This window comes from Odocoileus virginianus, unplaced genomic scaffold, assembly GCF_023699985.2.
Source record: "Odocoileus virginianus isolate 20LAN1187 ecotype Illinois unplaced genomic scaffold, Ovbor_1.2 Unplaced_Scaffold_32, whole genome shotgun sequence".
Taxonomy (NCBI): Eukaryota; Metazoa; Chordata; class Mammalia; order Artiodactyla; family Cervidae; genus Odocoileus; species Odocoileus virginianus.
Window position 1 is genome coordinate 218,362 of NW_027224294.1, and position 15,705 is coordinate 234,066.

The 15,705-nt window shown below is 36.7% G+C and overlaps 1 protein-coding gene and 1 pseudogene across 1 annotated transcript; both read right to left on the reverse strand.

The window, feature by feature from the left end:
* Window positions 1-932: 932 nt before the first annotated feature.
* On the reverse strand, window positions 933-1,874 carry LOC110151785 (olfactory receptor 4A47-like). Its single transcript, XM_020915194.2, has one exon. It carries the CDS (start codon window positions 1,872-1,874, stop codon window positions 933-935), a length of 942 nt encoding a protein of 313 aa, XP_020770853.2.
* Window positions 1,875-9,159, reverse strand: LOC110151784 (olfactory receptor 4A47-like; annotated as a pseudogene).
* Between the last annotated feature and the right edge of the window lie 6,546 nt (window positions 9,160-15,705).

Consider the following 15,705-nt stretch of genomic DNA (forward strand, 5'->3'; position numbering starts at 1 on the left):
TGGGAGACCTGGGTTCAGTCCCTGGGTTAGGAAGATCCCCTGGAGAAGGGAATGGCTACCCAGCCCAGTATTCTGGCTCAGAGAATTTCATGAACCATATAGTCCAGAGGATCACAAAGAGTCAGACACGATCCAGTAAAAAGAAGTTAAGCAGGATTGTGAAACTAGAATGACTTAGATCTATATAGACTGGCATGTCTATATAGAATATATTCCAGAGGCTAAGAAGATAAATACAAAATTTATAGAGCTAAGTGAACACATTCATATATGAAAATATACATTTATTTGCAAAATTATTATTTGAAGAATCTCAGAAACAGTGTACAGTGACTGAAACTGGGGGGACTGAGAGACATTGGGTGTGGAATTGGTAAGAGGTATATTCTACACTATTACAGTGTGCTTGGCTTCTATTTTTAATACTTCTTAAAATACTCATCATATTTAAGTTATTTAAAACTTAAATTATCATATTTAGTTATATGTGTAAACTAAATCAAATTGAATAGATGATGATCTATACAGAATTAAATATTTTAACAAGTACAATAAAGATAATATACAAAATTCTGATGTGAAATAAAATGAACAATGAGAAAGCAATAAAAGCAAAATTTGAAATCAATTTAAAGTTAGAATAACCCTGTAAAAATTTAATTAACTCATTTGCTACATAATTTTAACTGCTCTCTATTGTAAATGGAAACAACTTTCTATTGTAAATGACCCACCTATTTAAACACAGTGGTACACAAAGTGTTACACAGTTTACATATGAGCAAAGAAATTGTCAATGAAAGCATGAATGTATAGTTCATTCCTTATTTATAATTAACTTAATTCCTTGTGAGAGGAGGAAAAATTTAATCAGATTTATGAAGACTTTGATTTTCTGGAAGATTGGTCCTCTTGCTAAGTTACTGAAATCATTATGGTTTATGAACTAATTTGATTTGATCTGCTTTTTTTCTCCAGAGTTTCTTCATAGCATTAGTCATCTCATAATTTCTTAGACTGTAGATTAATGGGTTCAGCATGGGGGTTATGACTGTATAAAACACACTCAATGATTTGTCAATTGGGAAGGTTGTAGCTGGTCTTAAATATGTGAAAATACAGGGAACAAAGAAGCAGACAACCACAGTGATGTGGGAACCACAGGTCTGGAGGGCTTTCTGCCTCCCTTCCTGACTCAGGTTCTTCAGAGAGTGTAGGATGACTCCATAGGAGATGAGTAAGAGCAGAAAGATGATAAAGCAGATCAGTCCTCCATTGGCCAGCACTAAGATGCCAATGACATAAGTGTCAGTACAGACGAGTTTCAGTAAGGGGTACATGTCACATGTAAAGTGATCAATGACATTGGGGCCACAGAATGGGAGCCCATAAACAGTGCTAAGTTGAATTACTGAGTGCAGAAAACCTCCAACCCAGGACACCACCAGCAGCACAACACACACCCTCTGCCTCATGATCACCAAATAATGCAAGGGCTTACAGATGGCCACATAGCGGTCATAGGCCATCACCAGCAGAAGGAAGACCTCTGATCCACCAAAAAAGTGCTCTGTAAACAGCTGAGTCATACAAGATTCAAAAGTTATGATATTTACCCCAAAGAGCAAGTCTGAAATCAGTCTGGGGGTTATAGAAGAAGAATAAGCAGCATCCATAAATGATAAGCTGGCAAGAAAAAAATACAGTGGTGAGTTCAGGGTCTTACTGACAGTTATTGTCACAATAATGAGCAGGTTGCCCACCACTGTCAAAATGTAGAAAAGCAAGAACATAACAAAAAGAATTTTTTGCTCCTTTGGATTCTGTGTGAGGCCCAGGAGGACAAAGTAAGTTACATTACTTCTTGGTCCCATCTATTCTGGACAGGAGCTGACTTCAAGTATTAGAAGCAGCTTACCTACAAAACAAAGGGGGAAGGTTTTAAATGTACTAAAATCCTGTCTTCTATTTATCCTTTCAATTAAAAATGTGTTTACAGAATCTGCTTGTGTCCAGTGGATCATAGACATTGTGATGCCCAGGTTGAATCACTCATAATTTCTTAGACTCAGTGATGTGACACAGAATGAGGAATCAGAAAATTGCAGACACACATAATAGGTGCCATGATGAAGATACTCTCATAATGCTAAATATCACAGAGTAGAAATACATCAATCAGACTAAAATCAGCGATGTCTTCCCAGAAGAAGCAGTGACTTAGCTGGGGTTTAAAGGGAAAGTAAAATAACGAAAAAAGATGGGAAAGGAATTCCAGGAAAAGTATATCATTTATAAAGACACAAAAGTATAACACTAGAAACACACTTAAGCTAACATATTCCTTGTGAGTTGATCAACTATGAATATAAAGTCACTATCTAGAATTGTCTCAAAACTACCTGAGACTTCTTTCTTAGAGTTTCTAGCTAGATATTCCTCCTAAACAAGGAATACTGAGGCAGTCCAATTTTGTGTCTCCAGCTCCTATCTCTATCCTCATTTTAACATAAGCAGCACTTTCAATTTTGAATATTTATGGTTAGACATCAATTTAGTACATATAACGCAAAATTTTCTACAATATAAAAGATGTCCCCCATCTTGCTAAAAGTGATCACCCTTCAGTGTGATTGTTCAGGCAAAGCTTTGCACAGTGTTATCATTCTCTTTTGCTCTCATATTATTTACTGATAACTATATCAAATATAGTTGATTATACTTTCAAAATATATCACATATGTGATCATTCCCTTCCCCTCATTTTTCCTGGTCCAGAACAGTAACCTCCTGCCACTTTTTTCCATTTTTTTTGTAGGGGAGGGGTGATAGGGAGGGTTGTCCACCAATCTGTTCTCTTGAGGCAACTCAAATTATATTCTTTAAATCTTGCTCCAGTTATATCACTCAACTGCTCAAAATTCTTATTCTATTAAATTTATGTATAACAATTAATACTTACAGTAACAAATCCATAATCACATTTTCCCAGTTGATGAAGCTAAGGCTAAGAATACTCCTTTAATTTTCCTAAGGGGACACATTTCTACGTGATAAAACAAGAATTGGAAACTGAGTTTGATATGTTTCAAAACAGCTTAAATTCTTGCATAATAAAGTCCATAATTGTGAATCACGTTTCCCAACACTTACTGTTATTCTTACCTTGCTGGAGAGTATTGAAAACCAGAAGAAAAAGTTTTTAAATCATTCCTAAAGACCTTGATCTTTTTCTTTAATCCAATATGACAAAAGAGGACAAAAGGTTGCAATATTACCTGAGGATATGTTTGATTGCATTCAGCTGTCTGTTCATTTCTTCCATGGATTCTTCTATTTATTCAGAAGAATGTTTTTATTTGCACTTTAGATTGTTTAAAAGAAATTCCACAGTACCCAAAAAATAAAAGTTTACCATGTTAAGATAATTTGTCAGAAAGCTATGCAAATTCTAGGTTTATATAGAAAGAACAGCAAGGTATTTCCAGGAAAATTTATTTCTAATAAATTTTTTCTTAACTTCAAGATAGAAAAATTTCAGTGAACTGCTTAACACTTCTCACTCTGTCACACTGGTACAGCCAAACTATTTGACTTAAGATTTTGAGAAAAAATTCTTCTGCTGTCCTCCATATATTTTAGTGCAATGTTTTAAGCCTAAAAAAGGACCTCCTGAAACTTTTACATCAATTCCTGAAAGAACATCATCTATTTTCCCAAAAGAGACAAAGATCACTTTTATCCCTTCTAACCACATTTAACATAATGTCTTAGAACTGGAATGTATCCAATATTGTTTATTTTTTAATTAAATTCACTGGGACTTTCCATTAAATTTTAAAAGTACATCTGTATGTAAAGATGCATGCTGTGCAGTTGTGTCTGGCTTCTTTGTGACCCAATGGACTCCTCCTTCCATGGGGATTCTCTGGCAAGAATACTGGAGTGGGTTGGCATGCCCTCCTCCAGGGGATCTTCCCACCAAGGATCGAACCCAGATCTCCCGCATTGCAAGCAGATTCTTTACCATCTGAGCCACCAGGGGAGCCCCTATACAAAGATACTACTAAACAAAAGACAGATATTTAGGGTGGAGTAGCAAAGGTGGTACAATAGAAAGACCCTGGATTCATGTCCTCCCATGGGAACATTGAAATTCCGACTATTTACAGAGTGACCATTTTTGAGAATGACCTGATGAGTGGCAGAAAATTTCCACTATTAATAAAGATGTAAAAGGGTCATTGCAGGTTAGGTAGGAGTGGCAAATATAGTGTATAGGCAACTCCCATATCTTGGGTAGACAATACAAAAATGAGAGTATAATCCAGTTGAAGAGGCTCCCCAAAGGAGCAAAGAGGTCTGAGCCCCATATTAAGCTACTCATACCAGAGGTCCTGCACTAAGAAGATGAGCCCAAAACATTTGACATTGAAAGCCAGTGGGGTTAACTTTGGTGAGAACCAGAGGCCTTGGGAAATAGAGACTCCAGATTTAAAGGTCACACAGAGACGAGACCTCTTTCAGAAATAGCTATTTTGAATGGAGACTGAGTCAGGTGTACTTGAAGACCTTCCCAGAGGGCTAAGAGGAATTTGGGATTCATATTGGGGGTATAGATGTTGGCAGCACCAATTTGGGAGAGGTAGCCCATCAAAAGAACACTGCTAATGGTAAACACCATATGGAGAGCCTCCCTCTGTCTTTTTAGTGGTGGACGCCAGGCCCAGCCAGCAGTCAGGCAAAACAAACCTTAGGAAGCTCCAGGCCAAGCAGCCGGCTGGGCAAGAACATAGCTATGAGCCAACAGGCTGGCTATCAGAGGACTCCTTGAACCCCTAGCTGAGATGAGACCCAAGAACAGACACCAGTTAGCGAGCACCAGGACCATCCTCATCCACCAGGGTACCAACCTGGGACAATGTGGGCTCCTCTCTGTCCATCTGTGAGTCAAAACCAGATGAGGACCCCTAGGCCCAGATAGATTGTCTAGGACACTGCTCCACTCACCAATGATTTGGTGACAGCCACAGAAGGCAATGTGTCATGTCCATGAATGTAGGGTATATTCATGATGATGAAAAATTCTGCATATTGATAAATGATGGTGATTACACAACTGTCTGTATTTTGTTAAAACCTTCAGGATGTAGACTAAAATTATGGATGATGTACTGTGAAAAATATGTACTATGTAAAGATGAAAAACAAAAATATGCCTTATATTGAAATAACAGACACTTAGCATAATTAAAGTCGATACTATTTATAATATCATCTAAAAATAAAAATGACTACATTTACAATGAAACAAACTAGATCTATATGAACATAAAAGAAGGCTTAAGTGAAAAGACAGATCCAGTACGTCAGTAAGAATTCTCAATTCTTCAAAGACAAAAAAATTTGTAAAGCAATTCTCATAGAAAACACTAACTAAATTTAGTTTTCCTTAGATTGGCTTATTGAAATTCAATTTTAAAATATAAACATGCAAGAGTAGACATAGTTTTGTTAAAGAATAGCAATGAGAAGTCTTAAGCTAATTTGGTATCAAAGTATATTTTAAATCAAATCAATTACATCATGTTAAATAGCACATGAATAAAGAGATTAATGGATAATAATAGTAAGTTGAATTGGATCCAAACACATATTCAATTTTAGACTGTAAAGTTGGGATATCAAAGACATGGGGAAAATACTTATGCATTAATAAATATAGCCATCCTCAAAAATAATTAAAATTTGGTCACTATTTAACTCCTTATATAAAATTAATGTGTAGATGATTCAAAAATTGAAATGAAAAACATAGAACAACAAAAAGACTTCACAAATTGTGTTGAAAACTGTGGAACAATATTTTGGTAACATTGAAACAGGAACACTATTTCTAAGCAATGCATAAAATCCAAAGAAAATATTGATAGATTTGACTATGCAAATGTGAAAATATTTCTAGAGGACCAAAATATCCTGCACAGTATAAATGCATTAAGAATAATCACAAGATAGAAATGCAATAATTACAAATACATGGTAAAATATATAATTTCTTTAATATATAATTAAATTGTAAAAATCAGTATGGAAAATATCAGCAGTCAAATAAAATATATAATATTCATTAATAAGCAATTGATGAAAAAAAGAAATAACTTTAAACAGTTAAAGAGATGCCAAAATTCAATTATATTTACATATTTATGATTAAAATATACAAGTGAAACATACTCCTTTAATCAGATGTGAGTATTTGCATGTATGCTCAGTCATGTCCTACTCTTTGCAACCCCATGGATTGCAGCCCTCCAGGCTCCTCTGTTCCTGGTATTTTTCCAGGCTAGAGTACTGGAGTGGGTTGCCATTTCCTCCTCCAGGGGATCTCCCCAGCCCAAGAAGCAAACCTATGTCTCCTGTATCTTCTGCTTTGAAAGGCAGATCCTTTATCACTGAGCCACTTGGGAACCCAATCAGATGTCAGATACACACAAGTTTATGAAGCCCTGGTTGTTCAGAGTGTGGTAAAATGTATTTTGTAGAATTAGAGGAGTGGTGGGTTTGGTATAACCATGTGGGTGACATTTTGGCAATAACTATGAGCATCAGTGTTTTGAATACATATGCCAAATGAACTAGCAATTCCACTTCTAGGATGCATACTTACAAAATCTCAAAAAGATTACATTGTAGAGTTATACATCACAGAAAAAGATGGAAAAAACCTGAAGATTACTAGATACCTAGATTTCAGTGTTTTTTTTATGAAGAAGTTAAGCAGTACAATGAAAGTAGAGTGAGCTAGCTCTGCATCATCTGCTATGTAAAGATCTTCAGGAGGGTCAGAAGTAAAATAGGCAATTTATACACAGAGACATGAACACACACACATATGAAATCATGTTTGCATTTGTACTATTATTTGTTGAAGAATCTCAGGAGTGACTAGAGTAGTATAGTTACTAGATCTGAAAGACTTTGGTGTGGCAAGTATAGGATTTTATTTTGCACTATTCCATTTTCATGAATTCTAAAGTTTCTCATTATACATCATACTTTAAATTTTATTTTAAAACTTAATATATGACATTAAAATTTCATCAGTAAAGCAAATGAAATTGAATACAGAGAGCAGCTTACATATAAATATTTTAATCAGAATAATAAGAAAAGATACAAGATTTTGACATAAAATCAAACTAAGAATATGAAAGTAAATACAAAAATTGCTTTAAAAATTAGTGTAATTCCATAAAATTTTATTATCTAATTAATTATAAGTTCTTTACTGACTACCTACTATGATTTTCTAGGTTCAGTGATAAACCATTCATCATATAGTTTACATTCTAGTAGGGAAACTGTCACAGAGGGCATGAACATATAGTTCATTCTTTAATTATAATTAACTTAATTGTTTGAGAAAAAAAAGAAAATTTGCATCAGATTCATGAAGACTTACATTCTGAGGACTGGCTGTAATGTTAATTTTTCATGATGAATAATACATTTATTTAATACTTGATCTACCTTTTTTTCTCCAAAGCTTCTTCATATCATTTGTCATCTCAGAATCTCTTAGACTGTAGATTAATGGATTCAGCATAGGGGTTATGATTGTATAAGACACACTTAGTGATTTGTCAATAGAGAAGGTGGTAGAGTGTCTTGCATATATGAAAATATAGAGAACAAAGAAGCAGACAACCACAGCGATGTGGGAGCCACAGGTCTGGAGGGCTTTCTGCCTCCCTTCCTGACTCAGGTTCTTCAGAGAGTGCAGGATGACTCCATAGGAGACGAGTAAGAGCAGAAACACAACAGTGCAGATCAGTCCTCCACTGGCCACACTAAGATGCCAATGACAAAGGTGTCAGTACAGACGAGTTTCAATAAATGGTACATGTCACACACAAAGTGATTGATGACATTGGGGCTGAGAGGGTAACAGGCAGGAAGGCCAGGGGTCTCCAAACAGAGGAAATAGGCTGCAAGTGCCAGACATTTTTATCTCTCTTAAGCGGCAGGAGGAAACAAACCAAGATTTTTTTTTTTTCCTTCTCTATACAAATTTAAAAGGAGGTTTCTCTTAAAATGCTGTGTTGCCATGACACCTGGTTTCACCTGAAGCTAACTATTCTCAAACCTTGAGTTAACCAATACATTTTTTCTTATGGAAATGTTTGTCTTAAGCTATGTTAATGTACCCCAGACTCTGTCTTCAAGTTGGTTCCACCAAATGGCTCAAACTACTTGACAAACCAGTATGTTATACTCAGATATTGTTCCCCTAATCTATGTAAACAAAACTATTTGTGTGGTAATCTGCCCTTCTACAAGATTCAAGTCAATCGTTTTATGGCCTGGGATGAATTATCTGGTGCCATTCTGAATTTTAAGACATTCCTTTCTTTTCATTAACAGACTGTGAGTGACTATATAACATCCAGCTGAAGACTAGCAGGGGGGTACTCTTTCTGCCCCCTTCTGATGCCTATGTCAGAAGCTTTCTCTATCTCCTTTATACTTTAATAAAACTTTATTACACAAAAGCTCTGAGTGATCCAGCCTCATCTCTGGCCCTGGATTGAATTTGTCTCCTCCAGAGGCCAAGAATCCCAGCATCTTATCATTCAGCAACAACCTTTCAGGGCCACAGAATGGGAGCCTGTAAATAGTGCTATAGTAAAATGAATTACTGAGTGCAGAAAACCTCCAGTGCAGGACAGCACCAACAGAACAGTACACACCCTCTGCCTCATGATCACCAGATAATGCAACAGCATACAGATGGCCACATAGCGGTCATAGGCCATTGCTAAAAGAAGAAAGACCTCTAATCCACCAGAAATGTATTGTATAAACAGCTGAATCATGCAGTATTCAAAGGATATGATATTTTCCCCAAAGAAAAAGTCTGATCTGGGTGTAATACAAGAGGAATAAGTGACATCCATAAATGATAAGCAAGCAAGAAAAAAAATACATTGGTGAGTTCAGGGTCTTACTGAAAGTTATAGTCACAATAATGAGCAAGTTGCCCACCACCATCAAAATGTAGAAGAGCAAGAACATAATAAAAAGGACTTTTTGCTCCTTTAGATCCTGTGTGAGGCCCAGAAGAACAAAGCAAGTTACGTTGATCCTTGGTTCCATCTATTCTGGACAGCAGATGACCTCACATATTATGAAGCAGTTTACCTAGAAATCAAGGGGGGAAGCTTTTAAAACTGACTTAAAATTTGCTTTCTATTTATACATTCAAATGAAAGAAAGTGTATGGAATATCTATTTGTGTACAGTAGGTCATACACAACATTGTGATACCCTAGTTGATTAAGTCATAATTCCCTACACTCAATGATAAGTATAAGAAAATTCCAGGTAAGTTTCTAAAGTGCTATGAGAATACTGACACAATGCTAAGTATCACAGTGTAAAAATATCACAATTAAACTGGAACCAGAGAATTCTTTCCAGGAATAGCAGTGCTTTATTGAGTTTTAAAGGAAAAGCTAAAGGACAGGAAAAGATTGGAAGAGAATTGTATGTAAATTTTTAAAATACCATTTATAAAGTCAATATGGATAATACTTGAGACTAGTTAAACTGATATACATATTCCCTGTGGATAGATGAGTCTATGAAGAGAGGGTCACTGTCCTGGATTGTGTTAGGATTTACTGAGAAGTCTTTCTGTGTGTCTATATTTTGATGTCTCCAGTTTCCTGCTCTATATATGCTGATGTCATCCAATGTTGTGTCTCCAGCCCCTCCCTCCACCCTTTTGTTGACATTTGTATGAGCAATATCTCCAACTTTGGATATCTGGATCTGGATATCTATTTGTATACATTACAAAACTTTTTGAAGATTTTCCTCATTATTGGTACCTCCTTCAAAAAATCTCACAGTGCTCATCACTCCCTTTTTGCACTCATATTAGAACTTTTTTCCTTTAACAAATCCTGTTGTTTCTACTTTCACATTGTATCACAAATTTGATCATTTCCTATCTCCCCATTTCCTTTCTAGGCCACAGCACTAGCTTCCTGCCAAATGGCTTCCTGCCACTTTTATTCTGCCCTCTAACAACTTGTTTTCCTGAAACAGCTCAAATTACACTCTTTACGTCTTGTTCTGATTGTATCACTCAACTGCTCAAAATAGTTTTAGTGTATTCAAATCATGTTCTTACAATTTAATGTATCATAATTAGTATTTATAATAACAAGTAATATAATTACTTATTACCTTTCCATAACTGATGAAAATGAGGTTCATAATATTTCATTAATTTTCTCAAGAGCACACATTTTTGAGTGATAAAACTAGAATCAGAACCTAAGTTTGATATATTTCAAAGTGATTTAGTTCCTTACATAGTAAAGAAAGTCACACAATTGTGAACCCTGGTTCCCACTATTCACTACTAATCTTACCTTGTGGAAGCTGTTTCATAATCTGAAGAAAGACTTTTTAAGTTACTCATAGAATCCTGGAATTCTTGCAACCAGTATGGCAACATAGATTGAAAGCCTGCATTATTACATGAAGAATATTTTATTTTTATTCATCTGGTCACTTATTCCATGGAGTTTTCAGATTATTTGAAATAGTTTTATTTTCATTAGAAATAGTTTAAAAGATATTTCACAGTTCACATGAAATAACAAAAGTTTACCTTATTAGGAAAATTGATCCAAAAGACAAGCAAACCCTAGGTTTACATAGAAAGATGGAAGCTATCCATTTCCAGCGAAATTTGTCATAAGTAACTACTTTTCCTATTAACTTCAAAATTAAAAAAAGGTACCACTCAATTCTTTAGCCCCATGTGATTCTATCATGTTAGTGGAGCCAGACTAGTTGACTTGCAATTTTGAGACACTTCCTTGTGTCACTGCCACTGTTGTTGTTTTTATGTATTGCTTTAAGTCTATAAAGGATCCTCCTGAGATATTTATATCAGTTCTTAAAAGACTATCGACTTTTTTTCCTCAATACAATCAAAGAACACTGGACTTTTTATCCCTTCTAGCCATTCATTTATCGTTGTCTTAGATTTGGAATGTGTCCAAGACTGATTCTTGCTTAATTAAATTCAGCTGGGATTTTCCACTAAACTTTAATAATGCATTTGTATGTAAAGATACTATTGGACCACATCACAGAATTAATTAGTGTCAGAAACATGAAACATGGAGAAAACAGAAAAGTTTGAGAACCATATTAAGACTATTGTCAGTCAAGAACAAAATATAGACCCAATCATTTTGTTTCAGTGAAGATTAATTCATCATGTATTTCCCCTCTTGCTACAGATAAATTTTCTCTCTTTTTATTGAGAGCTCAATTTATACTGCCTTGATGTTTGATCAAATATATAAAAATTTTATCACCAAATCAGGTATAATAACTAATTTTACCCCATTATTAACTTACTTTTAATATAGAATACCTACATTTTACACAAACTATGCTATGGGTAAAGACACAGCAATTAATAAAACAGGAGAAAATAGCATGTAAAATTTCCTTCCTGCATGGATCCTATATTCTTAAGATGGAGTACCGTAATAGAAACAAGAGGGAGGATTCTACTGTGGGTAGTATAATCAACAAAGACCTCTCCTAAAAGGTGATGTTGAAACTGAGATTGAAAGGATAGGAACTGGCTGCCATCAGAAGCACTGTTAAAGACAGCAAAATAAAGTAAAATTATCTAACTTCAGAGATGACCTGGTCTACAAGTAGAAAAATGTAAAATATTAACAAGAATATTTATTTCAATGTTAGGTTACAAAGGGAGTGATTTCTCATGTCATTCAATGGGTAAAGATTCTGTCTGCAACACAAGAGACATAGGAGATATGGGTTCAATCCCTGGGTCAGGAAGATCCCCTGGAGAAGAAATGCAACCCTCTCCAATATTTCTTGCCTGAAAAATCCCCTGGAAAGAGGAGCCTATTGGGCTATAGTCTGAAAGGTCAAAAAAGATTGGACAGGACTTAGCTAACATAGCTAAGCTCATGTTACAAAGTAGTGGTGAGAATGTGCACTCATGTCTTGACCCAGATTTTAAAGAAAAAGTTTTTAATCTTTTATTGTGATCTGAGTTGTGGATATGTCATACACCACTTTTATTACATTCAGGTATATTCCTACCATTTTTGAGAGTTTCTTTTTACTATGAAAAGATGTTGATTTTTTATGCAATCAATGAGCAACATAAAAAGGAAATTAAGAATAAAATTCCCCTTGAAATAGCATGAAAAAGAATAACATATTTGAGTAAACTTAGGCAAGGAAGCAAAAAGTCTCATACACTGAAAAGTACAAAACACTGCTGAAAGATATTCGAGAAGAAATACATAAATGGCAAGATATTCATGAGCTAGAATATTTAATATTATTAAGATGTCAATAATACCTAAAATAGGTTTTCCCAGGTGGTGATAGTGGTAAAGAAACCACCTGCCAATGTAGGAGGCATAAGGGACATGGTTCGATCCCTGGGTCTGGAAGATTCCCTGGGAGAGGGCATGGCAACCCACTCCAGTATTCTTGCCTGGAGAATCCCCATGGACAGAGGAGCCTAGTGGGCTAGAGTCAGTGGGGTTGCAAAGAGTCGGACACACTGAAATGACTTAGCACACATGCACATTACTTAAAATAAGCTACAAAAAATAATAGTAATAATCTACATATTCAGTGAAATCTGTATCAAAATCTGAAAGAAAAAAAAAAAAACATTTTTTGCAAGCATAGAAAATTCCAACTAAAAATTTATATGGAATTTCAAGTGATTCCAAACATGTAAAACTCTTATACTTCCTGTTTCTAAAACACAATTTAAAGCTATGGTAATCAAAAAAATGTGCTACTGGAGTATAAAGGCATAGGCAGGCTACAGCCCATGGGGTTGCAGAGTCAGACACAACTGAGTGACTGTTCTCACACACCTACACATTTGTGTATAGACAACCATAAAGAGAGACAAGGTGGCATGGCCAAGATAGTATTGTAGAAAGACTGTGAGCTCATGTCTTCACATGAGAACACCAAAATTACAACCATTTACAGAACAGCTTTTGATGAGAATGACCTGAAGACCAACAGAAAAGACCCTCTATTACTAAAAATATAAGGAAGAAACCACAACAAACAGGGAGGAATCGCTTATACAGGGTATAGTCTGGTCCCATACTATGGGTAGGCAACAATCAAACAAGAGGATCATCCAGTTACAGAGGTTCTTCCAAAGGAGCAATGGGATGTGAGCTTCACATCAAGCTACGGTGACCAGGGGTCCTGCACTAAGAATATGAGGCCCGCAAATGTTTGGCTTTTAAAGTCAGTGGGATATCTCTTGGGATGAGTCAGAGGCCTTGAGAAATAAAGGCTCTAGTTCTAAATGTCACACACAGTAAAACCCATGATAGAAGAGTCATTTGAAAGAAGACTGAGTCAGACACACCTGTTGATCTTGGAGAGCATGCCAGAGAGTTAAGAAGAAATTGGGACTCTCCTTGGGGACATAGATGCAAGGCATCAGCCATTTCAGACAGCTGTCGAAAGGCAAGGACCCTGATGCTGGCAAGGACCATATTGGAATCCTCCCTCTAGCTTTTCAGTAGTGGGATTCAGCACTACACAAGACAAGGTAGCACAAATCTTGAGAAACCCCAAGTCAAACAGCTAACTGGGAAAGGCACAGCCCCATCCACAATCAGGCTGGCTGCAGTAGATCCCTTTAGCATCCACCTGACCTATGACTCAGGCCTCTCCATCAGTTGGTCAGCACTAACCCCAGGACCAGGCTCCCACTCCAAGAACAGTAGTGGTACCAGTCCCAAGGCAACTTGGACCTAGTCTCCACGCACCTTTGCACCAACATTAGCAACAGGACCCAGTTCCATCCACTAATGGGTTGGCACTAGCCCCAGGACCCGTTGGTTCCTAGCCCTGAACATTGCCACATGGACACCAGTCCTAGGACCAGAGTGGCCTATCAGCTGGTTATGTCCCAATGCAGCCACTCACCGGTGAGACAGCATCAGCCCCAGGATCCCCTGAGCACTGTCTGGGAGCTGACACCAGCTCTGGATCCCTGTTCTAAAGCTAGAGACCCCAGACGTGGTTCAGCTCAGCAGTGGGCTGGTAGCAACCTTGGGGCCTGGCCTGAGTAGGCCTTGGGTTTCATCCACTGGGCCACAGCCCTATTAAATAACAGCCGACACTTGCTTCAGGAGCACCATGATTCTACAGCCAGCCTTTTTAAGACCCAGTCTACCCTCCAGCATACCAGTACCACACCAGTACAACTTGGTTCCAGTATGATACAGGGTCCAGTCCAACACACACTGAGGCCCTGAGCCAGCCTACCTGGAACTGGACTCTGCCCAGAAGTCGGCAAGAACAAACCTGAGGCTCCGTGGCCAGTTTCCTTCCAACCCACACTACACACCATGGGCCTGAACTAAGACTGGGATTGCTTGGTTAAGCAACCAACAGTGCCAGTACCTGGTTCATCCACCAGCAGTGGAGAAACACTGGACAAGGCATGTCTATTCAAACAGTGGGAACTGGGACCACCCATGGTGTTCCCTCAATAGTGAGCCCACAACAAGACTGGATCGTGAAGCACATAATGGACATTGCTGGAGCATATACCTCTGGTGACCAGAGGGGAGTGGGCTTATGGAACATTTTCTACATAAGGAACGTTTTCTACATAAGAGGAAGAAGTTGAAAGTTTTCATAGAATTGGCTGATATAAAGATTAACCAAACAGAGATGAATACAATAATTGAAATACACACACACACACACACACACACACACACTACAAAGAATCAACAGTAGATCATATGATACGGAGGAGTGGATCAGTGAGCTGAAACACAGAGTAACTCGAATCAATAATGTTGAATATAAAAAAATAAGACCCAGAGGAATTTAGTGGAAGAGGGAGGTGGGAGGGGGGATCAGGATGGGGAATACATGTAACTCCATGGCTGATTCATGTCAATGTATGACAAAACCCACTACAATATTGTAAAGTAATTAGCCTCCAACTAATAAAAATAAATGAGAAAAGAAAAATAAATGAATAAATAAAATGAGGACTGTTTAAGAGACCTCTAGGCGGCATCAAGTATTATAATATTCACATTATAGAGGTCCCACAAGGAAGAGAGAGAGAGTAAAGGGCAGAGAACATAGTTGAAGACATAGAAGCTAATCTTTTCCCTAACCTGGGAAAAGAGAAAGACAAGAATATCTAGATAGCATAGAGAGCCCCAGGTAGGATTAAATCGAAGATGATGCTAAGAAGTTTTGTGATTATAGTGAAGAAATTTAAAGGTAAAGTTAGAATACTTAATAAAGCATGAGAAAATGAACAAGTGAGAGCAAAAGTTTCATAAACAAAGAAAAGCTCAAGATGTTCAGCACAGCATAACTGGCTTTACAAAAATAAATAAATAAATAAATAAATAAAATAAAGGAACTTCTACAACCAAAAAAGGAAAGATCATAACTAGAAATATAAACATCATGAACAGAAAGATATTATTGGAAGAGGAAAAATAGGTTATAGGTAGTAGTTAAAAAAAAAACATAAAACTAGTAAGAAAGTTAGCAGAAGAAAGTAGCAAAACTATCTAGCAATATATACACAGTAAGTAGTTAACCATA

Excerpts from the sequence above, each read along its gene's own strand:
- LOC110151785 (XM_020915194.2), bottom strand. The coding sequence starts at position 1,874 with ATGGGACCAAGAAGTAATGTAACTTACTTTGTCCTCCTGGGCCTCACA.